The 14,638-nt window shown below is 42.0% G+C and overlaps 2 protein-coding genes across 26 annotated transcripts in view; one reads left to right on the forward strand and one right to left on the reverse strand.

Annotated features, from left to right (window-relative positions):
• The window catches only part of LOC142160072 (uncharacterized), a 1,559,230-nt gene that overhangs the window by 1,245,549 nt on the left and 299,043 nt on the right, over positions 1 to 14,638 (forward strand). The window lies entirely within an intron of this gene.
• The window catches only part of LOC142160103 (uncharacterized), a 212,450-nt gene that overhangs the window by 130,941 nt on the left and 66,871 nt on the right, over positions 1 to 14,638 (reverse strand). For 2 of the 4 annotated variants that reach the window (XM_075215055.1, XM_075215051.1), the window contains exons 1-4: positions 10,953 to 11,424; positions 7,460 to 7,902; positions 3,034 to 3,289; positions 1,218 to 1,296 (exon numbers count right to left, since the gene is read on the reverse strand). The exons of 1 other annotated variant lie outside the window; for it this stretch is intronic. In XM_075215055.1, coding sequence (XP_075071156.1) covers positions 1,218 to 1,251 — 34 coding nt within the window. In that variant the 5' untranslated portion in view covers positions 1,252 to 1,296; positions 3,034 to 3,289; positions 7,460 to 7,902; positions 10,953 to 11,424. Of the gene's footprint in view, positions 1 to 1,217; positions 1,297 to 3,033; positions 3,290 to 7,459; positions 7,903 to 10,952; positions 11,425 to 14,638 lie in introns of those variants that run through there. One more of the 4 variants, XM_075215054.1, reaches the window with a different exon arrangement.

A 14,638-nucleotide genomic window follows, 5' to 3' on the forward strand; every position in this document is an offset into this window, starting at 1 on the left:
CTAATAGGGGCTGATGGCTCCTGATGTATGAGAATCACCAGAGAGTGTGGAGAGGAGACTGGTCAGATCTCTGGGCTGGTAGCACAATGATATGATGTGAGGAGGAGAGCAGCAGTCTAATAGGGGCTGATGGCTCCTGATGTATGAGAATCACCAGAGTGTGAGGAGGAGACTGGTCAGATCTCTGGGCTGGTAGCACAATGATATGATGTGAGGAGGAGAGCAGGAGTCTAATAGGGGCTGATGGCTCCTGATATATGAGAATCACCAGAGTGTGGGGAGGAGACTGGTCAGATCTCTGGGCTGGTAGCACAATGATATGATGTGAGGAGGAGAGCAGGAGTCTAATAGGGGCTGATGGCTCCTGATGTATGAGAATCACCAGAGAGTGTGGGGAGGAGACTGGTCAGATCTCTGGGCTGGTAGCACAATGATATGATGTGAGGAGGAGAGCAGGAGTCTAATAGGGGCTGATGGCTCCTGATGTATGAGAATCACCAGAGAGTGTGGGGAGGAGACTGGTCAGATCTCTGGGCTGGTAGCACAATGATATGATGTGAGGAGGAGAGCAGGAGTCTAATAGGGGCTGATGGCTCCTGACTCCCCCACTGGGCAGATACAGTTTCCTCATTAGTTTGTACTGACAGAGGAGGGTGTAGAATAAGAGATTGTTGTAGTGACTAAACAAGGAGAATATGTGACACTTTTCTGTAATAAGTGTTTATTACTGACCTGTGCTGATATCTGTAGGGATTTCCTCCTCCTTACACTGCTGATCACCCCTCACATACATCTCTTCTTCTCCCTCTATATCTTCTACCTTAATAACAGTTAGGTTTTGAACCTAAATAAACCACAAAGCAATAAAATAACATTTTAATAATGTCTGATTTACATTTAGATTAAACAGTAGAGCATCAGTGTATGAGACACACAATCTTACAGATCATATAGTGAAGAGTCACTTTGGTATTTGGTGAGACCCTAAATCCCATCTACCTGATACTCCTGTGGGATACTGTGATTTTCCTCTGTACAATCCTGTGAATAAAGAGGACGGGGACATCTCTCTGGGGTATTTCTGTTACTGGATCCATCTGTAGAAGACACACAGAGACTGAACACATTGTTTATATGTGATTATCAGATGATGTGTGTATATGGATAGTCCTCAAAATATGTTTTCTTATTTACAGCAAATCAATGTCCCCTCTTACCCAGTGATGTGAGGGGCCGGTGATTCTCCATCATCACGTCCTTACAAACACGGTTATGTTCCTCTAAATACTCCCCCTCCTGCATGGAGAGATAGACAGTGACATCATCCACCTTATAGGAACCTGACACACACAATGGTCATCACCCAGACACATCCCCTGGTGTTACTGTATAATGTCCCATTCTCAGCAGCTGAATGATTTTGTTAGTGATTTATATAATCTCCTGGTCATTGTCCCCCAAGATGTACCATCATATTTGAACAGAATAGTGCAAAATGAAAGATGACATGTGGTGGGGGCTGGACAAATACAGAGGACTCAGAACATGGCAGGAGAGCTAAACGTTACATACACTCTACTAGCCGGTGCATATAGGAAACAGTTACTGATAGGAGAGGGGTTGTGTTTGTAAAATAAGCCCTTCTCTTCCATTGCAGCTGTAAAACTTAAATCCGCCTAAAAATACAGCGAAAACTGTAAACACCAAAGTCTGATAAATGTATCAGTGATAGAAAACACATCATACTGTGAGCAATATCCCAACTGCTGTGAAGATTGTGGGACTGATACTAATATCTGAGAGCGTCTACCTGCTGCTTGGTTACATCTCTGCCCATGAGATGACTGAGGCAGAAAGTACCAAAGAGAGAACAGACGCCATCCTGTGAGCCAGAGAGGATCATGGGAAGAGTGAACATGACGTAAAGACCCAGGAAGGAAACATTCTAAAGTCACAACACAACTGTGTATAGTGTGGACACAGCGCTGTGCACATGGGACCTATTGTGGGGAAATATAGAGAACAAAAGAGCAGAAAACAAATATAACTTATATTAAGGTAAACTTTATCTAGAAGATCAGTGTCAAAATGTTACAGATAAAAATGCCCCGTGTAACACCTCCAGGATGATATCACTGCACATTATATACAGGAACACAAATGAGCCAGATGCTGTAAAGACTGTAATAGAATTGTTTCTATAGAAGATCTCACAGATAATAATGCTGCCGGCTTCATCCACTTGTATACTGTGGAGGGTATATTTACTAAAGCGGGTGGAGGTGCTGCCAACAGCAACCAATCAGACTCTAGCTATCATTTATCTAGTACACTACAAAATGATAGCTAGAATCTGATTGGTTACCACACCTTCACTTTTCCTTTTAGATGTTTTCGCAAATTTACCCCCCGATATACAAAGTACTTAACAATATGTCCTATTACTTCTGTGACATTCCCAGAATCCCTCACCTCTCCTCAGGTCCTGGCTTTATTAATAGAAATATTTGAGGTCACAGTTATATTGGCAAAATACTAAACCGTAGCTCTGCCCAAAGTGAAAGGTTTGTGAATGTTTTGTAGATAATATAGATACGTAACAGGCTTGCTTTCCCACCAGGGTAAATAAAATGCAGAGTGATTTAGATACAAAAGGAGAAGTTTGGAATTTTACATTTAATACATAAAAAAAGAAAAGCCAGTAGGATACTCGGTTGTATAGGAAGATGTACTGCTATATGGAAGAGAACCTATAGGGCCTGAATGGTCATATACGATGGCACATCCACTGCATAGCAGTAAAGGCTTCAATGTCTGACCATGTCCAGCTTGGAGGTGATATGAAAGGAATAGAGATCAGATTCACAAAAGATGTGATCCAGCGCTCAAAACATCCACAGTGACAATGCGCTAAATTGAAGCAACTGACTAATAAATAAACATAAAAGTATAAATCAATTTAATACTGATTAAAAGAACACACATGCTCAACAAAGAAAACACAATGCAATTAAAACATCTAGGTATACATACACCAATTAGGTGATCGGTGGGTACAGCTACAAGAATCCGAGATGATACTCAAGCATCATTGCGGTATATGCGCCCAATCAGTCTACTATGTAGAAGGAACCAATCCAAAATGGGGGGTGCAACACTTGGTGTTTGGCACAAAGATTGAGCGAGGAGAGGAAGCGTTGGCCAGCTTGTAGATAGATAGATGCGAGGACACGTTCCTGCTAAATGTGTCGGATATCCCGGTCGGCGTGCGTTCCACTCAGGAACGTCACTACCTGTAGGTGGATGAAGTGGAGACGTGATGAAGGATCACACGCATTTGTCACTCTGTGACTTTCTCAATGGGGATTGCAATGGTCCTGCTTGTATTGGTATAAATAGCCCACATGTTGATTGACAAGTAGTCCTATAATAAACTGTCCATCATTCGAATAGGAAGTCATTAGCTATGATGAACGGTCCTCATATATTGTATATCCATAGAGCTACATGACTTGCAGAGCATCCGGAGTATTCACAGCGCTTCACTTTATTCACAATTTGTTATGTTACAGCCTTATTCCAAAATGGAATAAATTCCCTTTTTCCCTCAAAATTCTACACACAATACCCAGTAATGACAAGATTTTTGCAAATTTATTAAAAATTAAAAACTAAGAAATCACATGTACATAAGTATTCACAGCCTTTGCCATGAAGCTCAAAACTGAGCTCAGGTGCATCCTGTGTCCACTGATCATCCTGGAGATGTTCCTACAGCTTAATTGGAGTCCACCTGTGTTAAATTAATTTGAATGGACATGAATTGCAAAGGCACACACCTGTCTATATAAGGTCCCACACTAGACAGTGCATGTCAGAGCACAAACCAAGCATGAAGTCAAAGGAATTGTATGTAGACCTTCGAGACAGGATTGTTTCGAGGCACAAATCTGGGAAAGGGTACAGAAAAATATCTGCTTCTTTGAAGATCCCAATGAGCAGAGTGGCCTCCATCATTCGTAATTGGAAGTAGTTCGGAAACCACCAGGACTCTTCCTAGAGATGGCCGGCTGTCTAAACTGAGCGATCAGGGAAGAAGGGCCCTAGTCAGGGAAGTGACTAAGAACCAGACAGTCACTCTGTCAGAGCTACAGCATTCCTCTGTGGGGAGATGAGAACCTTCCAGAAGGACAACCATCTCTGCAGCAATCCACCAATCAGGCCTGTATGGTAGAGTGGCCAGACGGAAGCCACTCCTTAGTAAAAAGCACATGGCAGCCCGCCTGATGTTTGCCAAAATGCACCCGAAGGACTCTCAGACCATGAGAAACAAAATTCTCTGGTCTGATGAGACAACGATTGAACTCTTTGGAGTGAATGCAGGCGTCATGTTTGGAGGAAACCAGGCACCGCTCATCACCAGGCCAATACCATCCCTACAGTGACGCATGGTAGTGGCAGCGTCAAGGTAAAGATGAATGCGACAATTTACAGAGACATCCTGGATGAGAACCTGCTCCAGAGCGCTCTTGACCTCAGACTGGGGCGACGGTTCATCTCTCAGCAGGGCAACGACCCAAAGCACACAGCCAAGATATCAAAGGAGTAGCTTCAGGACAACTCTGTGAAAGTCCTTGAGTGGCCCAGACTTGAATCAGATTGAACATCTCTGGAGAGATCTGATAATGGCTGAGCACCGACGCTTCCCATCTAACCTGATGGAGCTTGAGAGGTGCTGCAAAGAGGAATGGGCGAAACTGCCCAACGATAGATCTGCCATGATTGTGGCATCATATTCAAAAAGACTTGAGGCTGTATTTGCTGCCAAAGGTGCATCAACAAAGTATTGAGCAAAGGCTGTGAATACTTATGTACATGTGATTTCTTAGTTTTTTATTTTTAATAAATTTGCAAAAATCTCCCCCCCAAAAAATTTCACATTGTCATTATGGGGTATTGTGTGTAGCATTTTGAGGGAAAAAAAGGAATTTATTCCATTTTGGAATAAGGCTGTAACCTAACAAAATGTGGAAAAAGTGAAGCACTGTGAATACTTTCTGGATGCTCTGTAAGTCATGTATAAGATCACATGGCAAACACAATAATCAGTAGATGCTTGAGTGAGTTACCTACAATAAAAATATGATGGATCTAAAGCTACAGATATAGAATGATTACATGTACAGAAAGGAGAAAAACATCTAACCCACAATTTTGCCTGTAAGAGGTATTACTCATAATATTAATATGCGGACGTCTGATACAGATTGAACCACTGGGGCCACTAATATTTAATATATTTATTAATGACCTTGGTGATGGTTTAGAGAGTAAAGTTTATATTTCTGCAGATGATACTAAACTCTGTAAGGTAATAAAATCAGAGCAAGATGTAGCTTCTCTACAGAGGGACTTAAATAACTGGAGGATTGTGCGGCCAAATGGAATATGAGGTTTAACATAGATAAATGTAAGGTTATGGATCAAAAACAAACACACAATCTATAAATAAAATGGAATTAATTTAGAGGAATCTATAATGGAAAAGGATTTGGGAGTGCTCGTAGACAGTAGACTTAGCAATAGTGCTCAATGTCAAGCAGCAGCTGCAAGGGCAAACAAAGTATTGGCATGCATAAAAAGGAGCATAGATGCAAGGGAAGACAGTGTCATTTTGCCACTGTATAAATCGTTGGTAAGACCTCATCTTGAATATGCAGTACAGTTCTGGGCATCACTCTATAAAAAAGATAATTTGGAACTAGAAAGGGTTCAGAGAAGGGCGACAAAATTGATAAAGGGTATGGAGTCATTAGGTTATGAGGAAAGGTTAGCCAGTTTAGGCATGTTTACTTTAGAAAAGAGGCGTCTAAGGGGAGATATGATTACTATGTACAAATACATTAGGGGTCAATACAGAGAGTTTTCATGGGAACTTTTTACCCCAAGGACCATACACAGGACACGTGGTCATCCCCTAAGGTTAGAGGAGAGGAAATTTCACAACCAGCAAAGGAAGGGGTTCTTTACAGTAAGGGCAGTCAAGATATGGAATTCATTGCCAGGGAAGGTTGTGATGGCAGATTCAATAGATATGTTTAAGAAAGGGTTAGACAAATTTTGGCCGGAAAAGTGTATCCAGGGATACGACCGTTAATTAAAATAAAGGATAATAGTGGATATAGGGTAAAAATAGGACTGCAATATTGGGTCTGGGGGGATTTTCACAATTGAAACAGATGGGTGGTTGCTTACTCTGGATTCATTTCTAATATAAGTGCAGGATCGCAGGAGATCCAAAATAGGTTGAACTTGATGGACTGGTGTCTTTTATCAACCTCATCAACTATGTTACTATGTCACTATGTCACTATGTTACTATGTTATGCAAAGGGATACTCAAGATAAGACTCATAGGGGCATATTCAATTCTTCTGAATCCCTGCGGCAATATTTCGGTTATTACGGTAATAGTAAGCTGGATTGCAGCTCGCGGCTCAGGGACATCCAGTGAGAAAACTACCGTAATAACTGTAATAGTGTGCGGAGCGCGAGTTTTTCAGCGTTTCCGATAACAATTGAATATGCCCCATAGTGAAATACAAATGAAGAAATAATTGTACTAGGACATTATATGAGGATAGGGATGATCTAAATTCTTCTTATAATAACCCTGAGCTCCAACTCTCTAATATATTATCAACTATTTTAAATGATGACCAACTAGAGGGGTTGTAGAAATGACCCTAAGTGCATATTCGGGTACCAAGACCATCCACTATATATGTAGATAGAGGATAACAAGATCAATGGACAAAACAAAGGAGGGAGGAGAATGATGGAAAAAATACAAGAAAATATAAATAGTATCATGGGGAGGATTGTTATCCAGATAAATGTGCCCATTCGATGATTCCATCCCTAACGGTATAACCTAGTGGTGTATTGTACTAGGTATTCCCAAAGTCTACTGTCTCCGCAACCCACCTAGCCCAGCCCGGTTTCACTTACAAGTTCTGATGGGTTGGGCTTATTCCAAGGTGGTATGACCGTAAACGTCAGGTCTGGACCTTTACATGATTGAATGGTACTAAATACAACTTTGTATTTCAAAATCTATGTTAAGACCCTCTGGAGCCAAGATCCACCTTGTCTCAATTGTATTAACAGTTTTAATGAAATCTCCTCCCCTCCAATTTCTATAGACTTTTAGGATGGACATAAACTGCAGAGATGATGGGTCTCTATTGTGGTGATGCTTGAAATAATGTGATAAACTGTGTGTGTCTAGTTCATCCTTAATATTATGGATGTGCTCCCCTATCTGGGTTTTCAGGGGCCTGATCATCTGACCCACATATTGCAGATTACACGAACATTGTAGGACATAAATCACATCCTATAACAATTATGTAGCGTGTACAACAATGTAGCAATGAAGGTATTAAATATGGAGTACTTGCCTTACTCTAGATCAGCGCTGGCCGGCCGGTGGTGCTGAATCTAACAAACCTCCTGGTGTTCACCAAGAACCGCTGCAAGACGGGATGGGCTTTGCTGTGGAGGATCGCAGGTCGCGGTCCACTGGTCTGCCTCTAGAGGTAAGGATGTAGGAGGTAGCCCACAATAACACGGGAACTGGAAGGTAGTATCAGGATAGCCGAGGTCTGGTACACTTGGAGTGGAGATAATACGTAGTCAGCAAGCCGGGGTCTGGTATACGTGGAGTGGAGATAATACCTTGTCAGCAAGCCTGGGTCTGGTACACTGGAGTGGAGATAATACGTAGTCAGCAAGCCGGGGTCTGGTACACTGGAGTGGAGATAATACGTAGTCAGCAAGCCGGGGTCTGGTACACTGGAATGGAGATAATACGTAGTCAGCAAGCCTGGATCTGGTACACTGGAGTGGAGATAATGTATGAGAAGTCTGCAAGAACTAATACACGGAGAGACACACGAGAAGCACCTAGTCAGGGAACATAGGAAGTTGCTCCGACGCTGCCCAGGTGTCAGAACAGGTCTTTAGTAGGGTTGCAAGTTTGAATTCCCCGCCCAGACTGTCACGTGACAGCACAACCGCGACCCGGAAGAGAGAGAGGATCGCGGCGCTGGAGCGAGGACAGGTGAGTTGTAACACATCCTTAGGGGCATATTCAATTAGCTTTCCGGTCCGCGGGATCGCGCCGCGTAGTCAATACACGGTACCGCAATAACGTGGATTTTCCTTTGCAGCCCATAGGGTTGCGTACAAAAATCTGCGTTAATGCAGTACCGTATTAACGGCAATAGTGCGCAGGATTCGTTACCGCGAACCGGAAAGCTAATTGAATATGCCCCTTAGTGTCACAGGTATTGGTCCCTTTAATTGGGTAAATACGTTGTGTTTGATAAGACTTAAATTCTGTAATGGATTTGGTGCTTTTTTGGTTTGTGGATACACAACCTGAACAACGGCCATAATAGTACAAACCAGTTTGTTCCTTCATTGTGGTCAATGTTGTCTGAATAATAGATCTAGGTTTGGTTCTAATGTGATTTATGACTAGAATATTTCTAGGTTGTGGGGGCAGAATGGTTCTGAGGTCTTCGTCCTGATTTGTTTTGCAGATTAGAATTTGTAATGAAGTAGGTTTGTGAACCTACTTCAGTGTCTGTCAAGTTCTCCCTATATTCCAAAGATCCTAATTGTTCAACTTCTGTATAAGCTGATCCCAGAGCAGCTTCATTGTAACATTTCTGTTCAAATTGTGACTTGAGGTAGTTGGCTTGTACTCTGTAGTTGTTTATATCGGAGTGTTTAATCTGACTCTAATGAACTGGCCTTTCGGAATATGCGTAAGCCATTGTGAATAGTGATTGCTTATCGCCAAAATGTAGCGGTTGACATCTACCTGTTTGTAGTGTCTTGGTTTCCAATTTATTGCCTTGTATATTATATTGACAAGTCGAGAAGTCAACCTCGGATTTGCTGTATTTCGCAGGGAATTTCAAATGATAGGGGTTATTATTAATGTGAGTTATGAAAGTGAGAAGAGACGGCTCGTCTCCTCTCCAGATGAAGAAAATGTCATCTATATAACGGCGCCAGAGAACAAGGTTCACTCCAAAGCCATGGTCTGAACATATCGTCTCATCCTCCCATTTGCTCATGAAACGACTGGCGTAGCTCGGAGATCAGGAAGGCAGGACCAGTGTTCTCCCCAGAACCGATTTCCCTGGTGCTCCACCCGGATGATTTTACTTTCCACCTGGCTCTTGGAGTCATATTATAAGAGGATAAACCATTGTTTCTCCTATTAAAACAGGCACTGTGTGAGCACTACAGCCAGCAGTGTGTGTTACACCACTGACCACAAGTCTGACCAGTCCTGACCGGTGTGGGCAATAATCACCAAAATTTCTCAATATTATTGCAAAGTATTACACTGCCCCCACCCGGCTACTTCTTAATGCCACCCGGCTGACAAAATTTTCTGGGGAAAAAACATCAGGACATTTACAAATAAGGGGTACCATAAGGAAAAACTTAGAATAATAGAGTAGTAGATCCGTTGAATGGTTTCCCAGCAGATGACGTGCAGACTTGTATAGTAAAAGTATTAAAGAATGTGTGGGACAGACATATTGTCATTGTTTCATAAAAGAAAAACTATATAATAAACACAAAACATGACAGGTTAAAGGGACCCATAGACTATTTTCTGCTGCCAAATTCTATGGGGGGGGGGGGGGGGAATAATATACAACAAAGGAATATTTAGGCGCGTAACAGGAAGGATAACTCAGTATTGAAGGATAGGATAAATGGGACTGTGGGAGTTGTAATTATTAAAAAATATATGGGCAGCACGGTGGCTAGGTGGTTAGCACTTCTGCCTCACAGCACTGGGGGAATGAGTTAAATTCACGACCATGGAATGTAAGCTCCAATTGGGCAGGGACCGATATGAATGAATCCTCTATACAGCGCTGCGGAATTAGTGGCGCTATATTAATAAATGATGATGATGAATATATTCTATTTTTTACAAATTGAGCATAAAACAAAAAGAATAAAAGAGAGTGGATCAGGCGCATTCTATCGGACTTCAATCCCCTCTCCTCTATATAATAATAATAATCCCCCATATCAGTGTGTGCTGGGAGTTATTACTCCCATATATCACTGTACAGTCCCCTCTCCTCTATATAATAATAATAATCCCCATATCAGTGTGTGCTGGGAGTTATTACTCCCATATATCACTGTACAGACCCCTCCCCTCTATATAATAATAATAATCCCCCATATCAGTGTGTGCTGGGAGTTATTACTCCCCATATATCACTGTACAGTCCCCTCTCCTCTATATAATAATAATAATCCCCCATATCAGTGTGTGCTGGGAGTTATTACTCCCCATATATCACTGTACAGTCCCCTCTCCTCTATATAATAATAATAATCCCCATATCAGTGTGTGCTGGGAGTTATTACTCCCCATATATCACTGTACAGTCTCCTCTCCTCTATATAATAATAATAATAATCCCCCATATCAGTGTGTGCTGGGAGTTATTAATCCCCATATATCACTGTACAGTCTCCTCTCCTCTATATAATAATAATAATCCCCCATATCAGTGTGTGCTGGGAGTTATTACTCCCCATATATCACTGTACAGTCCCCTCTCCTCTATATAATAATAATAATCCCCATATCAGTGTGTGCTGGGAGTTATTACTCCCCATATATCACTGTACAGACCCCTCTCCTCTATATAATAATAATAATCCCCCATATCAGTGTGTGCTGGGAGTTATTACTCCCATATATCACTGTACAGACCCCTCTCCTCTATATAATAATAATAATCCCCCATATCAGTGTGTGCTGGGAGTTATTACTCCCCATATATCACTGTACAGTCCCCTCTCCTCTATATAATAATAATAATATAACACATTACCTGTGACTGTTATACCCTTCACACAGATAAAATGGCTGCTTGGGATTCTATGGCTCCGCCCTCTCCGCAGCGTCACGTGGTAGACGCAGATATTATGACGTAGGAGGAAGGTTATGTCTGGGAGACTATAAGAAAATGGCCGCCGCTCATCTGAGGTGTAATACACTAATATCTGGGTCAGCTCTTACTGTGGAGCAGGAGACAGATGTAGGTTGTGTTATATACAACACAACGGTTGTATTTCATACAGAATAACAGACATTATTTCTCCACTAGATGATAGTGTCTGCACTACAGGAAAATGGCCGCTGCTCCCATAAACGGGGACACGTTCTGTGTACTAATAGATAAATGTCACTTTCCTTCCGTGTCCCGTCTGGATACTTATACTGTGTAATCCCCGCTGGGGTATATTAGTACCAGTGTCACAGTGGCTTCTCCTCCAGGATTAATGCTGCAGTCTGTCTCCCAGTCCTGGTAATATAATACTGACTGAGGATTGGCTGGCTGTGGTCACATGAGCTGAGCCTCTGATACATTGGGAGCAGTGGTTACATTGTTACTGCCTGTTAGTTGGGTGTCAGGGAGCCCAGGTCATTATAATTAGGGCTTTATAAACCTGATTTGTGTCTTCATGACATTTATTATGATGTTATAGCTGAGCTGGATGAAGACAACATTTTAGAAATATAATAAATATTTGAAGATATATTTGAAATAACAGCAGCATATGAGGATATTTTATTATCCATTGTCTGCGCTCTCTTGATGAATGAATTGTGGTTCTCTCAGATTACCCTGTATATAGCGATGAGATTCAGAGATGTATTTATCCAGCAGGAGAGAACGTCTGTACTACAAGGAAATGTCCAGCACACAGATCATTACTTATTGTTCTCTCCAGTTTCCTCAAGATAATATAATCCTTACATTACATAAAGATTATACCATTAGACCATTATATATTATACTTGCCACATACTGTCACAATTATCTGCAGATCTTTTGTCCTGACTTATAACATTATCATGAGTAATACCCTATGGGCCTGACTCATTAAGGATATAAGGCAAAAAAAAGAGTTACTGTTGTCCAGGACAAACCATGGTACAATGCAAGGGGTGCAAATGAGTTTATTATTTTACACATATGTTAAATACTGTTTTTTCATGTAACACACAAATACTAGATAGCTTTTAAAATGTAATGTTGATCTAGGACATGCCCTACCTCAACTATAGATCTGTCCTCACAATTTTACATTTACCTCCCCCTCCTCCCCCTCAATGAAACACGATTTTGCTCAGGTGCAAATTTACTCCTTTTTTTATGCTTTGCTCCCGTTATTGACTCAGGCCCAATATGTGTATTATATTTTACATGTGTTTTATATGTATTGTATGGATGGACCTCTGCCATCCTGTCCGTGTGTTGCTGGGGACCGGCTGGGCTTGCCTTGCCATGTTCCCCATTCTTTATCCCAATTTGCGCCCCTCTGACCGCAGTAGGGGGAGCCTGCTACCACCACTAGGCTATTTCATCTGCGCCTTGAACCACTTCCTTATGGGTAACTCCCGCTGCTAGTGTACCCACTTGCTGGGCACCTGGGTTAGTACCACTGACCTCTTCCTATAGATCAGGGTTGCTGTGGATGGTTCCCCTCGACCTATAACACTGGTCAGAGCTGCAGGTAGTGGGCAGAGCGTTGGTACTGGATGCTGAGTCCTAACCTCAGAACAGCCGGATAATGGATTAGATTGGGTCTAATGTGTAGGTCACAGGAATTACAGCAGGTAAGTAGTCGTCAAAGCAGGATCTTGATGCAGTGATGTTTTATTAGCTCAAGTGTTCTAATAGTTACACACGTCAGTTTGTGGTACTAGCGGGCTTTCCAGAACTGTACAGATGGAATAATACTAATACATGGTCAAACAGTGCTTTTTATACAGATTTACATAGATACCCTGGCAGCATGTAATCCAGCCTCCTGCCCTTCTAACCAATCCAGGTGCTTCATGCAGCCTGCACCACTACGTCTGAGGTTTTCTATTGAATGTTTACCATCAGGATATAACATTTCTATAATCTTGCTTTGAATGCAATTTAGCTTGCAAAATTCACATTCATCTGTGATCAGTTGCATAGGGAGTCTACCAGCAAGTATAATTACCCCCTCCTGTCTTTCAGGCTCAACAGTGATTTTGATCACTAAGCGATGAAAAGGTCAAATTAACATTTCAACAGACAGTTGCAAAACCCCAACATGACATACTGTCTCAGAAATCAATACATTTCCACACATACCAATAAAAAAAGTTAATTACATTTGCAATGATATACAGAGGTGCACTGCACTCCTAATTAAAATAAATATCTACAATAAGTTATTTCTACGTGATCCAGTAACAAGGACAAATTACAAGTATGAGTTATAATAGCAGTTAAACAAGTACAAATTTTGTGACTAGAAATGATATATAGAAACATAACACACAAATACAAGTTAAACATAAAAGCAAAACAGGTATATTCAAGGTAGACAAGGCGGAGGAGACATGAGACAGAGAAGAGAGGGCTCTGTTCATGAGGGTTTACTGTCTAGAGTGAGGGGGACAGCAGAGACAGTAGGAGTTAGTAGGACACAAGTACAGCATGTAGATGGAGTAGTCTGGGAATGGGTAGGCTATATTGAAGAGGTGGGTTTTGAATTTGTGCTTGAGAGATTGGAGGTTGGGGTGGAGACTGGTCAGGTGAGACAGGGAGTTCCATGAGTGTGGAGCAGCACAGGAGAAGTTTGGAGGTTAGAGTGAGAGCTGGTTATTGGAGGGCAGAAGATGTGTGATTCAGAGGCGTTATGGAGAGGTTGATTGGGATGGTATTTGGTGACAAGTTCAGAAGAGGATCTGCTGGTGAGGGCTTTGTAGGTGAGGGTGAGTAGCTTGAATTGACATCTGGAGGGAACGGGGAGCCAGTGAAGGGATAAGAAGAGTGGTGCAGCGGTTTAGGCCACTGCATTCCTGGTGGGCTATAGAGGGGAAAGGCAGGTAAGGGGAAGACCGCAACCCGCGTTCAGTATTATACGCACAAATCTAGCGTGTGCATTTGAAATCGGGGACAGGTCTGCTGTGCTCCACTACTTTTTAAAAAAAAAAAATCTATGAAACACATTTATTAGAATGTTGGTAATGTCTGCCGAGAATAAAATACATTTTTACAGTTGCTTGTGATTAGTTCCTCACACAGTGTGAGGTAGCGTCAGAACATCCATGTTGTACACATGGTATAAGAGAGGAGCAAGGCCAGGGGAGAAGAGATCTATTTGAGTGTCATCTGGATAGAGGGGGTAATGGAGTCCAAAGATGTCTTAGTTCACCCAGAGAAGAGGTGTAATGAAAGATAACCGAAGGGCAAGAACAGAGCCTTGAGGGACAGAGAAAGAGGAGCTTAGCATGTATCAGAAATGGAGACACTGAATTACCTATCCCAGTGGTCTAGAAGGGAGATGGAACCTCCCATGGCGCTCTCTTATGATCACCTGGGGTGGACATCTGAGGTCCCCTGAGTAACGTATCTCAATATTGTGTATTCTTTGCCTTATTTTCATGCCTCTCTGGCTTGTTATTTTTGGAGTGTCGGTGATGGTGTTTGTGTTGGCAGTCAGCATGCGCCAACCAAACCTTGTTTTA

This window comes from Mixophyes fleayi, chromosome 6 (genome assembly GCF_038048845.1).
Source record: "Mixophyes fleayi isolate aMixFle1 chromosome 6, aMixFle1.hap1, whole genome shotgun sequence".
NCBI classification, from domain to species: Eukaryota; Metazoa; Chordata; class Amphibia; order Anura; family Limnodynastidae; genus Mixophyes; species Mixophyes fleayi.